The sequence below is a fragment of the Festucalex cinctus genome, chromosome 15, assembly GCF_051991245.1.
Source record: "Festucalex cinctus isolate MCC-2025b chromosome 15, RoL_Fcin_1.0, whole genome shotgun sequence".
In the NCBI taxonomy this organism is placed as follows: Eukaryota; Metazoa; Chordata; class Actinopteri; order Syngnathiformes; family Syngnathidae; genus Festucalex; species Festucalex cinctus.
The window spans coordinates 26,644,570-26,667,473 of record NC_135425.1 but is presented as its reverse complement, the minus strand read 5'-3'; the positions used below and the strand labels follow the sequence as shown (position 1 = coordinate 26,667,473).

At 43.6% G+C, this 22,904-nt stretch overlaps 3 protein-coding genes across 6 annotated transcripts in view; 2 read left to right on the top strand and 1 right to left on the bottom strand.

The window, feature by feature from the left end:
* LOC144001890 (uncharacterized) overlaps positions 1–22,904 on the bottom strand; it is a 263,910-nt gene that overhangs the window by 118,901 nt on the left and 122,105 nt on the right. The window lies entirely within an intron of this gene.
* sec14l7 (SEC14-like lipid binding 7) lies at positions 82–8,357 on the top strand. The gene is made up of 12 exons (XM_077497800.1): positions 82–215; positions 1,012–1,087; positions 2,047–2,090; positions 2,161–2,223; positions 2,285–2,473; positions 3,485–3,580; positions 3,664–3,724; positions 3,800–3,883; positions 5,339–5,445; positions 5,506–5,645; positions 5,898–6,067; positions 6,994–8,357. The coding sequence occupies exons 1-12, from the start codon at positions 162–164 to the stop codon at positions 7,077–7,079; spliced, it is 1,170 nt and encodes a 389-aa protein (XP_077353926.1). The 5' UTR covers positions 82–161; the 3' UTR covers positions 7,080–8,357.
* On the top strand, positions 8,458–22,806 carry cnnm4a (cyclin and CBS domain divalent metal cation transport mediator 4a). Of its 4 annotated transcripts, XM_077497785.1 has the most exons (11): positions 8,458–9,185; positions 10,257–10,862; positions 10,925–11,165; positions 11,901–12,044; positions 12,216–12,350; positions 12,735–12,904; positions 13,236–13,332; positions 14,772–14,861; positions 15,324–15,419; positions 16,150–16,328; positions 17,484–22,806. In XM_077497785.1, the coding sequence occupies exons 1-11, from the start codon at positions 8,514–8,516 to the stop codon at positions 17,874–17,876; spliced, it is 2,823 nt and encodes a 940-aa protein (XP_077353911.1). In that variant the 5' UTR covers positions 8,458–8,513; the 3' UTR covers positions 17,877–22,806. The 4 variants fall into 4 exon arrangements, with proteins under 4 accessions (XP_077353911.1, XP_077353913.1, XP_077353912.1 ...); XM_077497786.1 differs by lacking the exon at positions 15,324–15,419 and having other exon boundaries at positions 8,462–9,185; XM_077497788.1 differs by lacking the exons at positions 16,150–16,328; positions 17,484–22,806 and adding an exon at positions 15,896–15,939 and having other exon boundaries at positions 8,463–9,185.

The window sequence follows — 22,904 nt, the reverse complement described above, 5'->3', positions numbered from 1 at the left end:
GATTGTAAACCAGCTCAAACATTCTTTCAAATGTGTTTGTGTGTGTGTAGTGGGCGTGTCCCGTCGCAGGCCCCTCCCCCCCAAGTCCCACCCGTGTTCTCTCTCCCGTCCCGTCCCGGCCGTCGTCCTTCATTCACAGGCTTGCCGGTTTTGCCGGCAACATGAGCGGCCGCGTTGGAGATTTGAGCGCCAAGCAAGCCGATGCGCTAACGCAGGTAAAAAGTTTTTGTATTAGCAATTTCATTCATTTGTATTTTTTTGGGGATCAAGTACATCCTGCTGATTATTGAATTGTAACGTATTTTTCTCACTGTTGTGCTTTTTGTGTGTTTGTTGCTGCTCTCCCAACGTTTGTCGTTTCTTTCCCTGTTTTATGTTTGACATTTATTGTTGCATGATCATTTTTAACATCTTGTTTAGGTTGCGTATTTGGATTGAAATTTCTTTTCCTATGGTCACTTTGTTTAAGAACGTTAAAAATAAATACTTTGTTATGGTTGGAATATTTCTGGGGGGGGAAAACGTGGATAAAATATTTTCTATTTATTAATAAACTTTGTCCTAATTTTCTCCTTCAAAAATAAATAAATAAATAAAACAAAAACACGTAAAGGTTGAAATTTTATAGTGAATAAATAAGCAATTCAATGATACGCTATCTTACTTTAAAAAAAAATATATATATACTATAATATTCATAATATATTGGTATCGGCGATACTGGCCCTCTATTTATTTGGTATTGTATTGATACCAGAAATTTGCATTATCGCACACTTTCCTCAATTGTTTGTATTTTTCCTCACCACTTTTTATACTTGACTATTATTTTTGGGTTAGTCAATAATATATATATTTTTTTAACTTTCAACGGTTTGCTTTCCTCTATTTTACTATTTTATTTGTTGTAATTTCCTTGCTGACTTCATTTATTGTTTTTGTCAACTATTTGTAGATTTCGTTTATTTTTTCTGATGTTGATTTTTTTTTTTTTTTTGTACGTGTTTGCAGTTTCGTGAGCGAATCGGCGACATCCTTCCCGAACTGCCGGCCCAACACGACCACTACCTGCTACGCTGGCTCCGAGGTCGCGCACGCACGCACGCGCGCACGCACGCACGCGCGCACGCGCGCACGCACGCACGCACGCACTTTGAGTCAAGATAAGATAAGCAGGATTAATGATCAGCGAGACAATCCAACCTTGTTTGATGAAACTTGATCGTCCACCTTGTTTGTTGACTCGGAAAAAGTATGAACGTGATCCTGCCTGCCACGTTTGTTTGTCTGCTGCAATGTTTTCCGTGGCACAAGTTGAAAGTCAAAAGTCACTTGCGCTTGTTTTTTTTTCTGAGGTCCCCCCAAGTGCAAATAAAGCTACGCACAAATCGAGTTGTTTTGCCAAACTCGCTTGGTCGATTCTTCTTCTTCTTTGTTGAATATTTCCACCGAATGGAGGATGAAAGTCCAATTTCCCGATTCAAGTGAAACTGGTTTGAGATCAGTTTTGGGGGGGGGGGGTTGACCACTTTCGCAAGTTTCGCTTGGAAATCTTTTGAAAGCGCTTTACAGCTTTCTTCAACTTGTCCTTTTGCTGATTTTTAGTTTGGTAGGTATTAATAGTCCATTCAAAATAAAGAAGTTACCGCATTAATTATCGACAAAATATTAACTTGTTTGAAAATGGCTCAATGAGTCAAGTATCCCTTTAATAATTTATAAACTTAAAATGGAAGTCAATATCAATATTTTCTTTCTTACAATATCAAATAATCAATCCAACTTTATTTCTATGGCACTTTTCATACCTCGGGGCCAGCCAATCACGGCTCAACTTGCCAATGTCACATGACCAAACTCAGGAAACAGGTCAGCTGTGATTGGTTGTCACCCGAGCAAATTATGTCATTTTCAGTGGACAGCGAGCGACAAAATGTGTTGTTTAACTGTTTATTTTTATTTATTATTATTATTTTAATTCATTTTTTTCTCATTTCTCAACTATGTGTTGTTGATGTTGTTGAAATGTGTTGTTTGTCATTCCAGCCAGAAGTTTCAATGTCCCCAAAGCTGAAGCGATGATCAGGAAGGTAAATTGTTGTCAAATACATTTTTTTTTTTTTTATTTGTTTATTTATGTATTTGTGCGTGTTTGTGTAGCATGTGGTCTTCAGGAGGAACATGAAGGCGGACACCATCATTTCCGACTGGACGCCACCCGAGGTTCGTGTGATGATGATGACGATGATGATGATGATGATGATGCTGATTTTTGCCTGCGCAGGTGATCAGGCGCTTCGTGTCGGGGGGCATGTGCGGCCACGACAAGGAAGGCAGCCCCGTCTGGTACGACCTGGTGGGCCCGCTGGACCCCAAAGGTCTCCTCATGTCGGCCAGCAAGCAGGACTTCGTCAGGACCAAGTTGAGGAACATGGAGATGCTGCAGAGGGAATGTCACCAGCAGTCGCAGAAGGTTGCACGCGCAAAAACCTCCGCTTTCCTTCTTTATTTCCAATCCTTCATCCTTCATGCCTTCCTTTTTTCTTCCTTTTTCTCCTTCCTTTATTACTTCCTTCCATCCTTTCTATCTTTCTTTTCCCTCCTTCCTTCTTTCCTTCCCCTTCCTTCCTTTTTTCTTCCTTTTTTCCTTCCTTCCTTCATTCCTTCCTTTTTTCCTTCCTTTCTTCCCTCCTACCTTCCTTCCTTCCTTCATTTTTTCATCCTTCCTTCCTTCCTTTTTTCTTCCTTTCTTTTTCCTTCCATCCTTCCTTTTTTCCTTCCTTTTTTCTTCCTTTTTTCCTTCCTTCCTTTCTTCCATCCTTTCTATCTTTCTTTTCCCTCCTTCCTTCTTTCCTTCCCCTTCCTTCCTTTTTTCTTCCTTTTTTCCTTCCCTCCTTCCTTTTTTCCTTCCTTCCTTCATTCCTTCCTTTTTTCCTTCCTTTCTTCCCTCCTACCTTCCTTCCTTCCTTCATTTTTTCATCCTTCCTTCCTTCCTTCCTTCCTTCCTTTTTTCTTCCTTTCTTTTTTCCTTCCATCCTTCCTTCCTTCCTTCCTTCATTCCTTCCTTTTTTTACTTCCTTCCTTTCTTCCTTTTTTCCTTCCTTTCTTCCCTCCGTCTGTCTGCCCATCCGTCCGTACTCAGCCTTATTTTCCTACCAATCATTTGGATCCATATGCTAACCCAAACAGGAAGTACGCCATTTTGGCTTTGAAAAAAAAATAGTTATCAAATTAAATTTTGGAATTTTGCGCAATTTTTGGGCCTTTTTATGAAGGCGACATTTTTCACAAACTCCTCCTGGGGAATTCATCTGATCACCTTTGGTGCTTCCGCAAAACATATTTGAGATGAAGAGAGAACGCATCCGATTTATATTGAAAGCGTTTGGTTTCGTCGCACGCTGTTGCCGTGGCGATGCGCCGCTCGCTTGCATCGGAAAACGATGGCGTTTTTTTGTCATGTTGTTTTTGTTGTTTCCGGCAGCTGGGCGTCAACGTGGAGGCCGTCACGCTGATCTACGACTGCGAGGGTCTTGGCTTCAAGCACATGTGGAAGCCCGCCATCGAGACGTACGGCGAGGTTGGCGCTCGGCCGGCGCGGCCGACATTTTCTTTTGCAGCTTATTTGTCTGAGCGATGTGCTGCTGCCGCCCCCCCGTGCAGATCCTCACCATGTTTGAGGAGAACTATCCCGAGGGGCTCAAGAGGGTCTTTCTCATCAAAGGTAGCTTGCACCCGTCGAGCGCTTTTGTCGAACCTCGTCGGGACCTTGACGCCGTTTTCCCGCTCGCCGCCGCAGCTCCCAAACTCTTCCCCGTCGCCTACAAGCTCATCAAGCACTTCCTGTGCGAGGAGACGCGACGCAAGCTCGTCGTCCTCGGAAGTAAGACCGCCGGCGTACTTTTAACCAGCACGCAAATGACTGTCAGTGCACGTTAGCGAACGGGTGAGTCATGTGGAAACCGGAAAGGTCCTCGGACCGGGTCCCCGTCATTCAAAGTTCGCCTAGCAACAAGTGACGCCGCTCAGCCGTCCGCGTGTGAGCAAACAAAACTCCAGTAACTTTTTCAGGCATCTGTACTTTCTTTTACTTGAGTTTTTTTTTTTTTAAACCTCATTACAAGTTGTTGTATCAACATTTTTGTTTATATTTAGACTGCCCGCAAAAATAGTTGTCTCACCTTGCCCACAAGCGAGGTCATTAGCTGCTACATTGCTCCATTTATGTGTTTATTTACTTGACTGCATTTAAAACTAGGGCTGAACATTTTGGAAAACATGCAAAAAAAAAAGCAAAAAGTAAATAAATAAATAAATAAATAAATACAATTAAAAAATATATAATAATGAAAAGCCCTGAAAATTCCTGGAGTTTTTTTTTTTTTTAATTAAAAAGTAAATAAATAAATAAATACAATTAAAAAATATATAATAATAAAAAGCCCTGAAAATTCCTGGAGTTTTTTAAATTATTTTTTTACACCCTATTCTGGGCGTAAAAAGTTGACAGAAAAAAATGCAAAATAAGTAAATCAATAAAATAAAAAGCCCTGAAAATTCCTGGAGTTTTTTTTTTTTTTTTAATTAAAAAGTAAATAAATAAATAAATACAATTAAAAAATATATAATAATAAAAAGCCCTGAAAATTCCTGGAGTTTTTTTTTTTTTTAAATGAAAAAGTAAATAAATAAATAAATACAATTAAAAAATATATAATAATAAAAAGCCCTGAAAATTCCTGGAGTTTTTTAAATTATTTTTTTACACCCTATTCTGGGTGTAAAAAGCTGACAGAAAAAAAATGCAAAATAAGTAAATCAATAAAATAAAAAGCCCTGAAAATTCCTGGATTTTTTTTTTTTTTTACCCTACTTAGAAACTAAATAAATAAATAAAATAAAAAATAAATACAATAAAATAAAGGAAAAACCCCTCAAAATTCCTGGATTTTTTCGACCCTACTCGGGTATAAAAAGTTGACAGGAAACCCCCCCCCAAAAAAAAAAAAAAACTAAATAAATAAATTCAATGAAAAAACAAAACAAAAATTAAAAACCCTGAAAATTCCTGGAGTTTTTTTTTTTTTTACACCCTATTCTGGGTGTAAAAAGGTGACAGAAAAAAATGCAAAAATAAGTAAATCAATAAAATAAAGGAAAAAACCCTCAAAATTCCTGGATTTTTTCGACCCTACTCGGGTATAAAAAGTTGACAGGAAAAAAAAAATGCTTAAGTTTCAAAACGGCTTCAAAGTCCCGTGGTCTTGAACTAGGTCACTTGTCGTTCAAAGTCTGCCTAGCAACAAGTGACGCCGCTCGTCTCCCCCCGCGCGCGCAGGCAACTGGCAGGAAGTGCTTCGGAAGCACGTGGACGCCGAGCAGCTTCCGGCGGCGTACGGCGGCACCCGGACCGACCCCGACGGAGACCCTCGCTGCAGAAGCATGGTGAGCGCTCGGCGACGTCCACCACCACGACGCCCATCGTGACGATTTGCCGATCCGCAGATCAACTACGGCGGCACGGTGCCGCGCTCGTACTACATCCAGAACGCCGTCAAGGTCCAGTACGACAGCACGGCGAGCGTCGCCCGCGGCGCCGTCTTGCAGCTGGACTACCACGTCGGCGCCCCCGGCAGCCTGCTCAGGTTCTTCTTTTGGTGAATATGAAGGTAGTGCTTTGCTGCCCTCTTGTGGCACCTACGGAGAATTGCAAAACTTTTCGAGGGATCGACCTCAAATGACGTTTTTCACTGTTTATCTGCACCTGTCATTCTTTGGCACTGAGATGACACAAGGTGGCGCCAAAGCACTACTTTTACATTACACATGAGCACACAAGTTAAAAACAAACAAACAAACAAAAGTAGCCATTGAGAGTTAAGAAATAAGCCCGACAGGTGGCAGTTCGCCAGCGACGGGGCCGACATCGGCTTCGGCGTGTTCCGACGCACGGCGCCCGGCGGCCAGCAGAAGCCGACGGCCATGTTGGAGGTGGTTCCCAGTCAACGTTACAACGCCCACTTGGTGCCCGAGGACAGCGGGATCACCTGCCCCGAGCCCGGAGTGTGTGAGTGCGACACGCGATGGCGTCACTTGATTCGCTTGAGAAAATATTTGGACCTTTTCCCCAAAAAAAAATGCACATTTTAACAAACAGTACAAGAAAACGAAGCATATGACAGCAGTAATTAGAATATTTCCTTAAAGGTAGTAAATTATATAAATTAAAATATCAGAAGATTAGTTCAAATGAAAATACCAGAAAATTAATAAAATATCAGAAAATTCATTAAAATATGAGGAAAATTCATTAAAATTAAAATAGAGGAAATAAAATATCAGAAAATTCATTAAAATATCAGTAAAAGTAATTACAATTAAAATATCAGAAAAGTAATAGAATATCAGAAATTTAATTAAAATGGAAAAATTAAAATGTCAGAAAAATTAATAAAATGTCAGAAAAATTAATAACATTTCAGAAAGTTATATCAGAAAAATTTATTGAAATTAAAATATCAGTAAATTAATTAAAATAGAAAATATATTACATTTCAGAAAATGTATTAAAATACCAGAAAATTCATTTAAAATTAAAATATCAGAAAATAAAATGATATCAAATACAACAAAATACACAAAACTGCAATGAAATAGAATACAAGCAAATACTGTACAGTAAAATACCAACAAACCCAATAAAAGAAAATACAATCAAGCGCTAGGAAATAAAATAAAATTCCAAAATACAAAAAGTAAATAAATAAACAAATACAGCAAAATAAAATACACTGGGAACAAAAAAAAAAGAAATATAGTAGAGCGTAACAATAAAAGTACAATTAGTGAAAATACAAGGAAATGCAAAAAAAGAAAACATTCCAAAAACCCAATCAAATGAATAAAATCCAAAGCAATTTTTTCCCGGATGCACACAACGAAAAGAAACCTGACTTGAATCGAGTGTTTGTTTGTTTGTTTGTTTGTGTGCAGACGTTTTGTGTTTCGACAACAGCTACAGCGTCCTGCAGTCCAAGCGGCTCAGCTACACGGTGGAGGTGCTTCCTCCGTCGCCGTGACGACGATGACTACGACCGCGTTTCCACTCGCGCTTTGCTGGCGGGAATGTTTGCTGTCTAATTAGGGCAAAATGATGGCGTGTCGGGCAAAAACAAACATTTGCTCACAGTGTACCAATAGTTTAAAAATGTTGGGCATTCCTAGTAAATAAAGGCAAGCGCCTCATAAAAATCATCTCAAGTTTTAACATTTCCATGAAAAAGACCACCAAGATTATTTTTCCTAAATGCAAATATTTCAAATGATAAAAAGTGTCAATTAATTTCAAAAAGTACAACAAATACTAATTTCTGTAAAAAATTGATCGACGTTAGTAAGGAATTTCTGTAGTGCTGGAAACCAACCCCAAGATGGCGCTGTCGGCAAGGCCAACGCGCGCCACGCTAATTACGTAACACTCATATACGCTTTGGCGCAAACACTTGACAAGCAGTATGTGAGTGTGACGTCATCACATGTCATCAAATGTCATACATAAACAATTAATGCACACATGGCGCATCATCCATGGGGTGGGACCTCACGTGACTTTACGTAACGAGCCGTCTGGGTTATCCGAGCACGAGAGCGGTTGACGCATGTTGTTTACAAGTGGAACGTCAACGTCACGCTACCCGGAAGTGGAAGCCAACGGAGGACGCGTCTATCCCACAATGCACCGCGCCGAGAAGGCGGCAAATGACGGCTAGCAAGCGCATCTGACCTGCGTTGTGGTTGACTCACGTTTTAATCTCTATTTTTTGAATTTCTTCGAAAACAGATTGTATTCTAGATTTTAATACAATCATAAATAAGCAGAATTACTTACAAGAAGCGTACAGGGAGAATTCCGTGTCAAGACCAGTCTGAAACAGAATTTGAAGTCATTTTACAATTGATACATATTTGAACAGTTTTCTTAAATACATATTTATGTGATGACAGATTTAAATATGAGTACCAGTGACAGTGAATGGTTGTAATATAGTTTTATTTAGTTGATAAATTCTAAAGTACAGTATATCAAGTACATGTACAGTACAGAAGTTTTTTGTATGCATATATTATGCTGTGACGTCGATCTAATATAGTATTATTTTGCTTGTGCGAGCGTCAAGCCATATGGAGGACCACAATTGCCAAACTAAAAAAAAAAAAAAGTGAATATAAAAGCGGATCTAAAAAAATAAAATTAAAAATGTGTATAAATGAAATAAAAACATTTTTTTTTTTTTTTACTTTGTAGTACTTTGAGCTTGCTGACATAAAAACTGCATTACAAATAGATTTTTTATTATTATTATTATTTTTTAATAGTAAAATAACTAAGATAAGATTCTAAAAAAAAATCGCATCGATCAGTTGGGAGGAGAAGGGGGAGGTGTCGGTGGGCGTGGCCTGCGCGACCGGGGAGTAAATGACGTCACCGCCGTCGAGCGGCCAGTCAAACAAACATGGCGAGAGAATGGAGCGGCCAGCAGGGTTACATCGTCACTGTCCTCCTCTTCCTGTGCAGCGCGGACGGAGCTCGCTCGGAGGCGGCGGCGGCGACCGGTGGAGGGCTGGCGGGTGGTGGTGGTGGTGGGGGAGGAGGAGGGGACGGGGGGCGAGGCGGCGGCGGCGGCGGGGACGCTGGCGGCCCCACTCAGCTTCTCGGCATGCGGCTGGAGACGAGCGACAAGCCGGCCAGCACCGGTGACGACGGCGTGCTGCAGGTGACCGAGGACAGCTCCGTGCAGCTCCGCTTCTACGGCCTCAGGTTGCACCCGGCGGCCTGGACGCTCGTCCGCTTCGCCGAGCTGTCATCCGCCGCCGGTGGCGATGATGATGCCGCCGAGGACGGCCCCACCTGCTCGGACTTCACGAAGGACATCGCGGTCGGGACCTTCATGAACGTGAGCGGCCGCGGGACGTCGGGGCTGCTGCGCGTGCACGTCAAGCCGCTGCGCAAGAGCGAGCCGAGCAGCGAGTACGCGCTGTGCACGCGCGTCGACGACGACGACGATGGCGGCTACGGCGGCGAGGGCGACCGCCGCCACGGCGGACGCTGGCGGCCGCTGGGCGACCGCGACGGCCGCCTGCTGGTCGTGGAGGAGGAGAAGCCGCTGCTGCCGCTCTGGATGCAGGTCGGTCACTCGAGACTTGTTGTTTCGATCAATCGGTCGATAAATCGATCAGCGTCGTCTGCATTTTTGGCAGCAATTAGTGAAACGGGGGGCGGAGCGAGCCAATATTTGATTTTGAGTGCAAATACTCGTGTAAAATGTTTCTTTACTTGAGTACTTTTTTAAACCTCATTAAACATTTGTGGGAAAGTCGTGGATAATATTTGTTGGGATGCATTTCGATCATTAAATGCAGCCCGGGTCAAATTGACCCATTTGAAAGTTAGACTCCAAATCGTAGTATTTCATGATGAAACTTGTTCAAAATGTCTAGTTTGAAATATTTACATGGGAAGTGATAGTAATTGTTGATCATAAAATGGAGTCCATTTCAACGTTGCAGTATTTTATGATGAAAGTTGTTTCATTGAAAATATTTGAACGGGAAGTGGTTGATAATATTTGTTGGGATGCATTTCGATCATTAACTCATTCACTCCCAGCTGTTTTACTGGATTTTGACTGATTTTTCAAGGCCCACAGAATATTGTGTTCTATATTTTATAAAAACATGGAACCTAACAAAAGAAGGTTTAGCAAGTATATTTTTATGTTTCCGTTTTGCAGCAATTATAGTTCTTCACAAATCTGTGGAAAAGAGCTTTTTGCAACATGGCACCAGTTGCTCTCTTATACTCTGCTGCCACCTACTGGCCGTTTTTGTAATAACTACCTTTGATTCAAGCATTCTCTTCAGTTCAGCGGCTGCATCAAAGCCTTCTTTATGCTCTAGCATTTAAAAACAAAACAAAAAACGTATAAATACGTCTTTGGGAGCTAATGAGTTAAATGCAGCCCGGGTCAAATTGAGCCATTTCGAAGTTAGGCTGCAAAATAGTCATATTTCATGATGACATTTTTGTCAAATGTTTCATTTGGAGCATTTGCATGGAAAGTGGTTGTGGCGCGTTTTCCTCATAAAATGTCAAATTGAGCCATTTCGAAGTGAGGCTGCAAAATATTTGTTCCAAATGTTTGATTTGGAGCATTTGCATGGAAAGTGTTTGGTATTTTCTGGTTTTCTTTTCCCAGGTGATCGTGACGTCGTGCCTGCTGACGCTGTCGGGCATGTTCAGCGGCCTGAACCTGGGCCTGATGGCGCTGGACCCGATGGAGCTGCGCATCGTGCAGAGCTGCGGCACCGAGCGCGAGAAGGAGCACGCGCGGCGGATCGAGCCCATCCGCCGGCAGGGCAACTACCTGCTGTGCTCGCTGCTGCTGGGCAACGTGCTGGTCAACACCACGCTCACCATCCTGCTGGACCAGCTGATGGGCTCGGGCGCCGGCGCCGTGGCCGCCTCCACGCTGGGCATCGTGGTGCTGGGCGAGATCGCGCCGCAGGCGCTGTGCTCGCGCCACGGCCTGGCGGTGGGCGCCAGCACCATCGCGCTCACCAAGCTGTTCATGCTGCTCACCTTCCCGCTCAGCTTCCCCGTCAGCAAGCTGCTGGACGTGCTGCTGGGCCAGGAGATCGGAACCGTCTACAACCGCGAGAAGCTGCTGGGGATGCTGAAGGTGACGGAGCCGTACAACGACCTGGTCAAGGAGGAGCTCAACATGATCCAGGGGGCGCTGGAGCTGCGCACCAAGACGGTGGAGGACGTGCTGACGCCGCTGGCCGACTGCTTCATGATTCAGGTGCGAGCCGCACGCTCAAAGCGCGTCCCGCTTTGCTTTTAAGACGCAATTCGTGCGGCCAGGCGGACGCCGTGCTGGACTTCGACACCATGTCGGAGATCATGGAGAGCGGCTACACGCGCATCCCCGTCTTCGAGGACGAGCGCTGCAACGTGGTGGACATCCTGTACGTGAAGGATTTGGCCTTCGTCGACCCCGACGACTGCACCGCCCTCAAGACCGTCACCAAGTTCTACAACCATCCCGTCCACTTCGTCTTCCACGACAGCAAACTCGACGCCGTCCTCGAGCAGTTCAAGAAAGGTCGCCTCTGTCCGTCTGTCTGTCTGTCTGTCACCTTTGGGTGGCGACAGGTCCAAATGTGCCTTCAAATTGTCTGGCGACCAGTCCGCTGTTGCTCGAAACGTGACATGACATTGGCCGGTGACCAGTCCATTTGTCTAAATTGACTTGATGTTGCACGACGACCAGTCAATTGCTTGTCCAAATTTGACCTGGCATTGTCTGGCGACCAGTCCGCTGTTTGTCTAAATGTGACCTGACAGACACTGACAATTTGATGAAGACCAATCAATTGGGTTTTTTTAAGACCAGTCCAATGTTTGTCCAAATGTGACTTCACATTGGCTGGCGACCAATCAAACATATTGACATTGGCCGGTGACCAGTCCATTGGTTGCCCAAATTTGACCAGGCATTATCTGGCGACCAGTCCAGTGTTGATCTAAATGCACCCCGACATTGGCCTGCGACCAATCAATTTTTCTAAGTGTCTTGGAATTGTTGGGTGACCAGTCCTATTTTTGTCTAAACATGACCTCACATTGACTGGCGACCAATCGTTTGTCCAAATGTAGCCCGACAATTGGAGACCAATCCATTGTTGTTTTTTTAAACTGGCCGGTGACCAGTCCTATTTTTGTCTAAATGCGCACTGACACTTGCTAGCGACCAGTCCGCTGTCTGTCCAAACGTGGCCTTGACATTGTCTGGCGACCAATCCAATGTTTTGTGTCCACGTTCGCATCGTGTGAGCAGGTAAGTCCCACCTGGCCATCGTGCAGAAGGTGAACAACGAGGGCGAGGGCGACCCCTTCTACGAGGTGCTGGGATTGGTCACCCTGGAGGACGTCATCGAGGAAATCATCAAGTCGGAAATCCTGGACGAGTCCGATCGCTACAGTGAGTCGATTTCCCAAATATAGAAAAGCGCCGCAAAGCAGCTTTGCCGCTCGTTGGCCAGATCGGCTTTCGGGATTAGCGAGCGTCGATGATGTTTGATGAGATGGCACCAAAGTTACACGGGCCTGATCGGTCGCCGTTTTTGTGTGTGTGTGTTTGTCCCGCGTGCAGCCGACAACCGCAACAAGAAGCGAGTGGACGCCAACAAGAGCAAGCGGGACTTCTCGGCGTTCAAGCACGACGGCGACGTGAAGGCCAAGATCTCGCCGCAGCTCATGCTGGCCGCTCATCGCTTCCTGGCCACCGGTGCGCCTCACTTCCTCTTTTACTTCCTCTTTTACTTCCTCTTTCACTTCCTCTTTCGTTAGCCGGAAAACTCTTGCCTTACATTGATAGCGCCCTCTGCTGGTTGTCGACTACGTTGTTTCAGCGCACTCCACTTTCTTTTCCTGTTTTGGGTCCTCCAGCAACCCGTTTAGGCAGCAAACTTTTTGCCGCCATTGCAGTTTTTGTTGGTTTCGAGCTGTTGTTGACATTAATTGCGCCCTTTCTAGTTTCTTGACACGCTAACGCACTTCCTGCTCGAAGTTTTTGCGGCAGCCCGTCTCGGCGGATAAAAACTCGTTAATCATTGCAAGTGTCCGTACGAGTCCCAAAGGTGTTTTTTTTTTTTTTTTGTTGTGGTCTTAGAGGTGAGCCTGTTCGGCGGCTTCCACGTGACGGAGAAGGTCCTGCTGAGGATCTTGAGGCATCCCGACGTGGTGCAGGAGCTGAAGTTCGACGACGACGACAAGCGAGCGCCGCAGCACTTCCTGTACCAGCGCGGCAAACCCGTCGACTACTTTGTGCTAATTCTGCAGGTACGGAAAAAAATAATGAGATGCGAACGTCTTCATCGCCGCATTTTTATTTTTATTTTTTCGGAGGATAACATTGGAAGCTAAGCTAACGTTGCCAAACAACATTGTAAGCTAACGTTGATGCTAACTTTGTAAGCTAACGCCACGTAGCGTAAGCGATCATGCGATCATGTGATCATGTGATCATGTGTCCAGCTCAGGTTGACTTTGAGTAAGGACACACCGCAGCCTCCGATACAATATTCATATTGTGTGTGTGTGTGTGTGTCACCGGAGAACACGCAGGTGCTGTCAGACTTGTTAAATGTGCGTGCGTGCGTGCGTGTTTCAGGGTCGAGTGGAGGTGGAGGCGGGAAACGAGAACATGAAATTTGAGACGGGCCCGTTTTCCTACTACGGCGTCATGGCGCTCAGCGCGCCGTCGTTGGGTGAGCACACACACGCACACGCATTAAGATGAGAGTGTCTCATAATAATAATTCACTCAAAAAAAAGATTTAAATTAAAAGCATCAAAAGTCACTAAGTGGATTTTGCTGGAATTAAGACCTTAAATTATACTAAAAAGCTGTAATAAAAAAAAATAATAATAATAATAATTAAGCCTTAATTAATAATAATAATGTTATTATTATCATTATTATTATTATTATTATTATTATTATTATTAATAATAATAATAATAATAAAAAATTAATTCATACTTACTAATTTAATTCAAAAACAATAGTAGTAATAATTAATATTAATTGATTTTAAAAAAAAATAATTATAAATTAAAAGCATCAAAAGTCACTAAATGGATTTTGCTGGAATCAAAACCTTAAATGGTGTAAAACAACCTTAATTAAAAAAAAAAGTAATAATAATAATAAATTAATTTAAAAAAATTCAAATGAAAAGCATCAAAAGTCACTAAATGGATTTTGCTGGAATGAAGACCTTAAGTGGTATTAAAAAGCCTTAATTCAAAAGTATGAAATTCGATGTCCAGAGGCATTAAAAATTGTAATACAATCGATATAAAAACATTGTTTTTCATACTTTATTTTACATTCAGCATTGTGTAACTGGAACACAATTTAGCAATAATAAATGTGATCAAAATGTATTTGGTGACCGTTTGTAATTTACAATGACCAAAAAAAGGGCCTGCAGTCCACGAGTTGCTTGATGTTCCAAATACGATTTTTTTCTCAATTTGAAAAGAAAAACGTTCCCGTCACCAACATCCAACATGAAACACTAATGCCACCTGGCGGCAGAAAAATAACCTCAACTCAAATCGATGTCTGAATTCAAGTTCAATATTGAATTCATTGTGCTGTGTGCAAGATACGGAATCGGCGATGATGTACGTGGAGACGGTCCGAAAACGACATTAATAGTCGTCACTTTTTTGTAGAGGATAAAGAATATATACCTGTGAGTTTTGTCATGTTGTCTGTCTACATGTCGCTACAGCGCTTTTGTTCCAATTTTTGTTTTTCCGACGTGCCGTCATGTCGCCGTAAACGTGCGATCTGTCCGGCCATTTAGCATTGTTTGTTAGCATTATGCTAATTGCGCAAAGCGATGTTGTCGTTGCTTTCTGCTTGTCTTGAAAGCTCGCTGCTGTCTGTGATGATGATGATGTAACATCACGCCGCGCTCGCCCGACACTTCCGATGTGGCCGCTCGTCTTAATCCCGCGCCGCCGAAAATAGTGCCGACGGGTCAAAGGTCGGCGGGATTGCGATGAGCTGCTGCCACCTAATCGAGTGTCTCGTGAGGCTGAAGTCTGCTGTAAAAAAAACAAATAAATAAATCCTGTCTATCTTTTTTCTCTCCCCCTCCTCCTGACTCCTCCCCCTTCCCCCCCCTCCCAGCCGTGACCCCCCCTCTGTCCCCGTCGGTGGCGTCCCCCCCGCCGAGACGCCTCTCGCTTAAGAGGTTTTCCGTGTTCTCTCGATTCCCAGGTAAACATTGGCATGGGGGGGGGGCTCATATATCACCCTCGTCTTCATCACCGCCATCATCATCATCATCATCATCATCGTCACCTCAAGCAAGTGCTAGCTGTTAGCATGAGCGCTTAGCATTTGACCTCACTGGTTGACATTGAATGGGCTTAATCCGAACGTGACAACAACAACAGCTGTCGTCTTTAGTTTGTCCACCAGAGGGCAGCTGAGCGTTAGTTTAAAAAAAAAAGAAAAGCTCAGCAGCTTGTCGTCACAGCATCTGTTTCCATGGCGATAAATCTTCCCTTCTCTTGTTCAAAATGAGCTCAACATTCCAGGTTATTCCTGGCTAGGAGTGCTAATGCTAAAAGCAACGCTAACAACTAAGCAATGCACTTCTCTTAAACATCAAAGACAGGCACTAGCGCACACACAATTTGAACTCTGAACTTTTTTTTTTTTTGCAAACTATTTCAGTGTTCATCAACTCCCCCCATAGCACCTCTTTTAAACCTCAAAAACCCGCCTCAGCAACATGGCTAAACATCAAAGACACAGACCCAAGAGCCGCAGGTAACAACTCCCATGGCAACATGACGTTGAACAGCAACGAGAGAGACACAAGCACAGAAAGACGTGCAACTTGCCTCTTAACGTGTCTTTGATCATAAAAAGAATACATTTAATTTGTGTAATGCACTTTATATTTCAAAGAAATGTCAAAGTGCTACAGATGAGGGTTAAATAAATTACTGTGAATAAAACCGGTAAAATCAAATAGTTAAAAAAATCAAAGACACAGGCTCATCAACTTCAAACAGAGACAGAGGTGCGTATACAAACATGCTGGTAAACATCATCAAAGACACGCATAGACATGCACATATCCCTTCATGTGTCTTTAAACATCAAAGACAGTCACACATCAAAGAGGAGACACAGGCACACATGAGACACAAAGAAAAGTCCCAAGTCATCAAAGACACATTGCCACAACTCCCTTCCGAGCGGGGCTTCAAACAGGTGCACCTTTCCTCTCTGGTGCTAAGCTAGCAACTTGTGAAACCCAACGTGTCAAACTCCTCCTTCCGACCTTTCACCCTCCACTCCTCCCTCCCACCCTGACATCACTGATGACATCACAGACCTCAGCCAATGAGAGCGCTGCGCCAAACAATGCACTGGGCCTCACGTGGCGGCATGTTTGTTGTTCACCTCCACACGTGTGTTCACGCCATCGTCGTCTGTCGTCTGCGTGCGCGCGTGCGTACCTTTAACGCACACGTTTGCCGTCCAATCCCAGAGTTCCGTTCTCCGTCGCACGGGGGCAACCTCAACCGCTCGGCGTCCATCAGCTGTAGCGACCGCGGCGGTCCGGAGAGCAGCTCCATGGGCGGCAGCAACAGTCAAATCCCAGGAACGCCCTTCCAGTACATTCCGGACTTCTGCGTGCGAGCGCTCAGCGACCTGCAGTTTGTCAAGGTATTCGACATCAAAGACGGGGACACGAGCGCATGTCAGATGCAAAACGACTTTGTAACAATGTCAAATATCAATCACACATAGGATAGGCGCATCGCTTTTTGGAACGCTTTCAAAGACACAACCACAATACACTTTGTGACAGAACTCGAAACAAAGACAAAGGCAAACTCTAAACATCAAAGACACACAAGAACATAGATAACTCTTCCTATCATGACCACATCAGTCCTGTAGAAAAACCTGAAGAAAAAAAACATTTTTGACATCAAAGACACACTTAACATACAACTTCCTTTGTGACATAAATGTCAAAGACACATATGAAAACAGCTTTTTGAAACGTTTCAAAAATACTAAAGACTCAAGCACATTACGCTTTGTAACAGGACTCATATCAAAGACGACCAAGGCACACTCTGAATATCAAGGACACACAAGAACATAGATAACTATCTTCCTAACATGACCAAATCAAAGAGAGACAGGCACCTGTACCAAAACTATTTTTAGACATCAAAGACACGCACACATTATTAATACAGCTTCCCTAGCAACGTGTTGTTAAACATCAAAGACAGACCGCTTGCTGTAGATGCACAAACCCCACATGGGCAAGTCCTGTGGGGGGGGGAAACCATTTTAGACATCAAAGACACACATAATTAACATACAACTTCCCTTGTGACATAACATCTAAGACACATGTGCACAGCTTTTTGAAACATAAAAAAAAAAAAATCAAAGACAGACAGGTTCATGTAGATGAGTCAAACCCCACACGACTAACAACAAAGACACGAGTGCTTACTGTCTTCGTAACATGGCGGTCACTATCAAAGACAAAAGAGACAAAAGGCATATATAGGGACAACTTGCGCGACCCGTTTAACATCAGAGATGCATAAATGTGACTAGACATCAAAGACAGACCCTGGCCTGCTTACGACATCAAAGACACATGCACAATATAATTTCAAAAAAGGTGCATAGAGATGCACAAATTGCTTTGTAAGGACGAGACTTTATAGGCGGAAAAGGGCCTGCTCACAAACATCAAAGACACCTTTGTAACATGGCGCTCACCATCAAAGAGCGCGACACCGACGTATGTTAACGAGCTTCGTGTTTTCTCGCCGTCTTTGTGGTCCTCAGATCACGCGAGCGCAGTACCAGAACGGCGTGCTGGCGTCGCGCGTGGACAGCACGCCGCAGTCCCCCGACGGGAGCCAGCAACGTCTGGACGCGGCCACGCCGCCGGGCGGCCGCCCCCCTTTGCCGCTCGCCACGCCGCCCGCCAGGCGGCCGCCGTCCGGCGCTCAGCCGGGACGCTCCGCAGCGGCGCCCGCCGCCGCCGCCTTCGCGCGGCGTCCCAGCCAGTCGGCGCTCCCGAGCAACCACGCCGCCGCCGCGCCGCCGCCCGGGGACGCGGACGCCGTCCCGGGAGAGACCACCACCCTGCTGGGGGAGCAGCGCAACTGCGCGGAAGCCCGCCGGCCCGGCCAGCCCCTCGCGCACCCGCACGCGCATACCGAGAGTACCATTTGACACGGCGTCGCTTCCTGTTCCTCCGTGACCAAGAAGGACGCGAAGGATCTGCATGGCACCTTTTATCACTAGCCCCTTTATCACTGACGTTTTCCCTGGCTTTTCACCAATGGCGCTTTTCTGCGTGAAAGGCACCAACACGGGACAGGGGCGCCAAAGTTGAGCCGGGAGTTTACCGGCTTCAGAGGTAATACTAAGAAATGTACAGTGGCCCCTTTCACACGACCCATCTATGCCAGTTTTTTTCCTGGGTCACTCTTCTGCGTGAAAGGTACCAACACAGAACAGCGATGAAAAAGTCAACCCGTGAATTTGCCACCATCAAAGCAACAAAGGAGAATGAAGTTGAGCCGTGACTTTACCGGCTTCAGAGGTAATAGTGAGAAATGTAGTGACCCACGAGCCCCTTTCACACCACCCATCTATGCCATTTTTTTCCTGGGTCACGCTCCTGCGTGAAAGGTACCAACAAGGAACAGCAGTGGAAAAAGTCAACCCGTGAATTTGCCACCATCAAAGCAACAAAGGTGAATGATGGGCCACTAGCCCCTTTCACACTACCCATGTATGCCAGCTTTTTCCTGGGTTACTCTCCTGCGTGAAAGCCACCAACACGGAACAGGGGTGAAAAAGTCAACCCGCAAATTTGCCACCATCAGAGCAACAGAGGTGAATAATGGACCACTAGCCCCTTTCACGCCGCTTATCTAAGGCAGCTTTTTCACTCGTTCCCCGTTGTTGCTGTTCTGCGTGAAAGGCACCAAAACAGAAAGGGGGTATCAAAGTTGAGCTGACCCACAAATTTTCTGGCTTTAGAAGTAATAATTGGTGTCACAGAAGTCAAGTCAAGTCACCGTTATTTATATAACGCTTTCAAACAGAAGGGGATGATTACCCTCTAGCCCCTTTCATGCTGACCATATAATCAGATTTTTTCTGTCACTGTGCTTGGTGTGTGAAAGGCACCAACGTGGATGTCAAATTGGGCCTGCAATTTTTCCCAGTTTCACAGGTACTATCTGAGGCGTAACAGAGAGGAATGACAGCCCTCTAACCCCTTTCACACTGCCCTATGATGACTTTTTTTTTTTTTTTTTTTTTTCCGGATTCCAAGGTAGTTTCAGAAAAGAAGGGAGGTGGAACACCAGCGGAAACGCCAGCGGACGGAACACTTGAATTTTGGGGCATTATCTCGCTTACCCGGAACCTGCGTGAAAGGCAAATATGCCAATTTCCTGGAAATTGAAAGTTTGCTTTATTTATTTATTTATTTATTTATTTATGACCATAATAATGATGATGATGTTTTTCTATTTGCCGTGTAGTTGATGGACAGGATGCTACCTTGTTAGCATCGTTAGCTCCTCCATCTGAAAAAAAAACTGATGTCCTCACAATTCAACAACAAAAAAAACAAAACGTTGGCTTGTCGACGTCGGTGAGTCGCAAACTCTCTTAAAGCATGTTTGACTTATTTATTTGGACAAAAAGGGATTTTTCTAGTAGGACGACCGATTAGCATCGTGTTTTGCTAGCACTTTAAATGTGAAAGTACAACTTAGCGTAGCGTAGATTAGCGTAGCTTACGCCATTACTGACACGTGCGCTCACTTAAAAAGGGAATTTAGCTTTGACGCTAAAATGAGGTTAGTGGGCTGGACGGTAGCCTTGTGGTTAGCATAGCATTGCTGTACTTTTTTTTTTTTTTTTTTTTTTCCCGACATTCCAGAAACATTATTTTTGAGTACATTTTAGCTTCACGTAAAGACTCTTGTCTCAAGGTGTGAACTTCGTCTACTGTTGAACGGCAGCCGGTCCACACAATGACCCAAAAAAAGTTAGCACGCTAAAGCTAATGGCTAACGTCGGGCCGGCCGTCGGTTTCATGTTTAACCAGCGGCCGTGTCGTCTTCAGTGTATTTATTAACCGCCGAGGTTAAGAATTCGGCACGTTTACGCCGCGCTAACCTTTAGCCTAGCTTAGACTGAGCTGCGCTGTCGTTGAATCACGCACAGAACAGCGTCACTGGAAACGATACAAAAGTTGTAGCAAGCTAGCGGATGCTAATGCTGCTAGCATGTCAACTTATTTATGAAACTATGATACTGTAAAGGAGAAATAATTTATTGAAAAGAGAAAGATGACATAAAGTAGCACTTTAAGCTCGTGAGGCCTAAAATGAAGAAGATTACAAAGTTGATTTGTTTTTTTGTCTTTTGTGTTTAAACCTTCCAGAATGCTGCGTTTGGGGGAGATTGGGAATTATGAGCGTCCACGCTGTAAATAACACCTGGTCCAGTGGTTCCCAATTTTGTTGAGCCAGGGCAGTTAATAGTCTCCGGTAAAAAAACAAACTACTGACCTCTATACGTATACATGACGCCAGTCACGGCAGCCATCTTGTTACTCCCACCTCGCAAGCAGACGACTGTATGAATTGCAAAATGTCTTAAGTCCTCTTGTTTATTTTTAATACATTTTAAAACAGCATAAATCATGCGGTTTCTCCTCAGTACTGTCTCAAATATTTCGATGCTGTAAAATGTCTCAGATCGTATTCCGAGAAACGATTCTTGGCAAAAGTCATCAGCTATCCAGTCACATAATATAGATCGGTGGTGTAAACGCCGATGCTGTCGATCTTCTTCTTTAGTCCAACTGACAGTGTCAAACCAATCAGTGTTGCCATCTAGTGGCCGACATCGGAATTACATGCAAAAACAAACGTTGAGGCAATCAATTATTTTCTCTGTGATTTGCGGAACTTGGGACAGCGGTTGGGAATCGCTGATCCGAATACCGATCAGACGCATGTAGCATGTTTTATCCGTCGGTGGGTGGTTGCTCTTTTATACGACGGTACGTGAACGCCTCACAGCACCACGAAAGCACAACATTTCTTCTTCTACTGTTTTGGGAGCTCAACATGTTGTTAGCTACCTTTTTTTTTGCGGGCTTTTATTGGGCGGGACCCGGTATGCACTCGTAGCCTTTTTAGCGCGTGCGTCGGAACGAGACCGCCTGCGGGTTGACGACTGTGAAATGTAAGAAAAAAAAACAAAAAACTTTAGCGACGTTAGCGTCTATTTATTCTTGTTTAGTTTGCACTGAAGTAAATGAGCTTCCAGATTATTTTTGTGTGTATATATTCAAATATATAGGATGTATATAAAAAAAAGACATTTATTTATTACGATACAGTGAACCCCCGTTGATCGTACCAGATTCGCCACTCTCACATAAAATTAAAAAAACAAACAAACAACATTTTACTGTATATTGAAAAATACCCAAATGTTCAATCAAAACCTAATGATTGTCTGCTAGCTTAATGCTAACATGTTATGGAAAAACACCATAGCATATATGTTATGCTAATGCTAACCATTAAAACAACTGTTAGCTTAACATACAAAATAGAGAATTAAAAATGGTAAATTTAGTCACCAAAAACTGCATTTCGGCTAACACAAGTTCACTAGCTTAATGCTAACTTGTTACGCAAAAACACCATAGCATTGATGTTATGCTAATGCTAAACATTCAAACAACTGTTAGCTTAACGTGCAAAAAGGACACAGAGAATTAAAAATAGTACATCTAGACACCAAAAACTGCATTTTGGCTAACACAAGTTTACTAGCTTAATGTTAACATGTCACGCCAAAACACCATAGCATTGATGTTATGCTAATGCTAAACATTCAAACAACTGTTAGCTTAACGTGCAAAAAGGACACAGAGAATTAAAAATGGTATATTTAGACACCAAAAACTGTATTTTTGGCGAACACAAGTTCACTAGCTTAAAGCTAACATATACAGTGGACCGATGCTAACTGGCGGGTTGGCACTCACAAATTCAGTTTTGTTTAGTTTTGTTTACATTTTTTGCTAACCAGGTTTTTGGAAAGCTGAGTCACAAACGTTAGCTATTAGCACTTGGCTAGCTCCCTAGTTGCTGTAACGCAAAAATGCCGTCAGCTAGCAAACGCAACTTAACTTTGGTGTTGCGTAAATCATAAAATCATTTAAAATAAAAATACAACTTCACTCACGCAGATCAGCAACACATACAAGCAGTAATACGTAATACTGGAGTTTATTTGGGCTTTGTTTACTCTTCCTCTTGTTCATTACTGCTGCTCGTCTTCCAGTCGAGCTCAGTGCTGCCCCGCATCTTGTGGCCCCAATGTGCTACTACACTTACAGGTGCTCAAATTTGCTTGCCATAATAAATAATCGTTTAAAAAACAAAAACAAAAAAAACGGATGGATTCGGCGGGGGTTCGCTGCATGGAGTGGATCTTATTATGGGATGTTCCATGAGCAATAAATAGCGCACAAGCTTTAACCTCACACTTCCAGATTCATCCTTTGGAACATTTGGACGACCAAAAAGTTTTTCTTTCCGCCGCCGCCGCAGTCTTCCTCGCGCTCCTCCTCGTCGTCACAAATATTCACATTCCTGCTTGCTCCTTCTTTCCTCGCTCACATGTCGGCTGCTATGGTGGGACATTAACATGACGGATACGGAATAAATTTGGTTTTGAAAACGGTTTTCTCGGCATCACCATCCTTCCCTTTTTCATCACTTGCTCGCAATATTGACACATCCACAATAATAATAATAATAATAATAATAATAATAATAAGACCGATGTCTCTTGTGTGCAGTCAAGTGAAGTTTTGGATGCAAAGGTCTTTTTTTTTTTTTTTTTTTTTTCTCGGCGAGACACTCATTCACACGTTTGACTTTGCCAGTGGAATATTTAACGTGTGTCGTATGCAAAAATGTGTGACGGGCCGGGAGCGCGTGCAATGTGTACATAATGCAGTCCTGTTTTATAGATATGAAAAAAAAATGCATCAGAAGAATCTGTCAAGGGTTCATCATGAATAAAGCTGACTTCTATTTCTCTACACAAACATCCGTGTGGGCTCATTCATTCAGACACTTTTTAAAAGTTCACTGAAGACAACACATGAAATGTTTTCATTTCTGTTCATCTCCAATTTGTTGGTCT

Bases quoted from the DNA above. Each gene is read 5' to 3' on its own strand.
- sec14l7 (XM_077497800.1), top strand. From the start codon at position 162: ATGAGCGGCCGCGTTGGAGATTTGAGCGCCAAGCAAGCCGATGCGCTA. The intron at 3,725-3,799 runs GTAGCTTGCACC...TCGCCGCCGCAG, and splicing joins GAGGGTCTTTCTCATCAAAG to CTCCCAAACTCTTCCCCGTC. The intron at 6,068-6,993 runs GTGAGTGCGACA...GTTTGTGTGCAG, and splicing joins CTGCCCCGAGCCCGGAGTGT to ACGTTTTGTGTTTCGACAAC.
- cnnm4a (XM_077497785.1), top strand. From the start codon at position 8,514: ATGGCGAGAGAATGGAGCGGCCAGCAGGGTTACATCGTCACTGTCCTC. The intron at 12,351-12,734 runs GTGCGCCTCACT...TTGTGGTCTTAG, and splicing joins TCATCGCTTCCTGGCCACCG to AGGTGAGCCTGTTCGGCGGC. The intron at 12,905-13,235 runs GTACGGAAAAAA...TGCGTGTTTCAG, and splicing joins ACTTTGTGCTAATTCTGCAG to GGTCGAGTGGAGGTGGAGGC.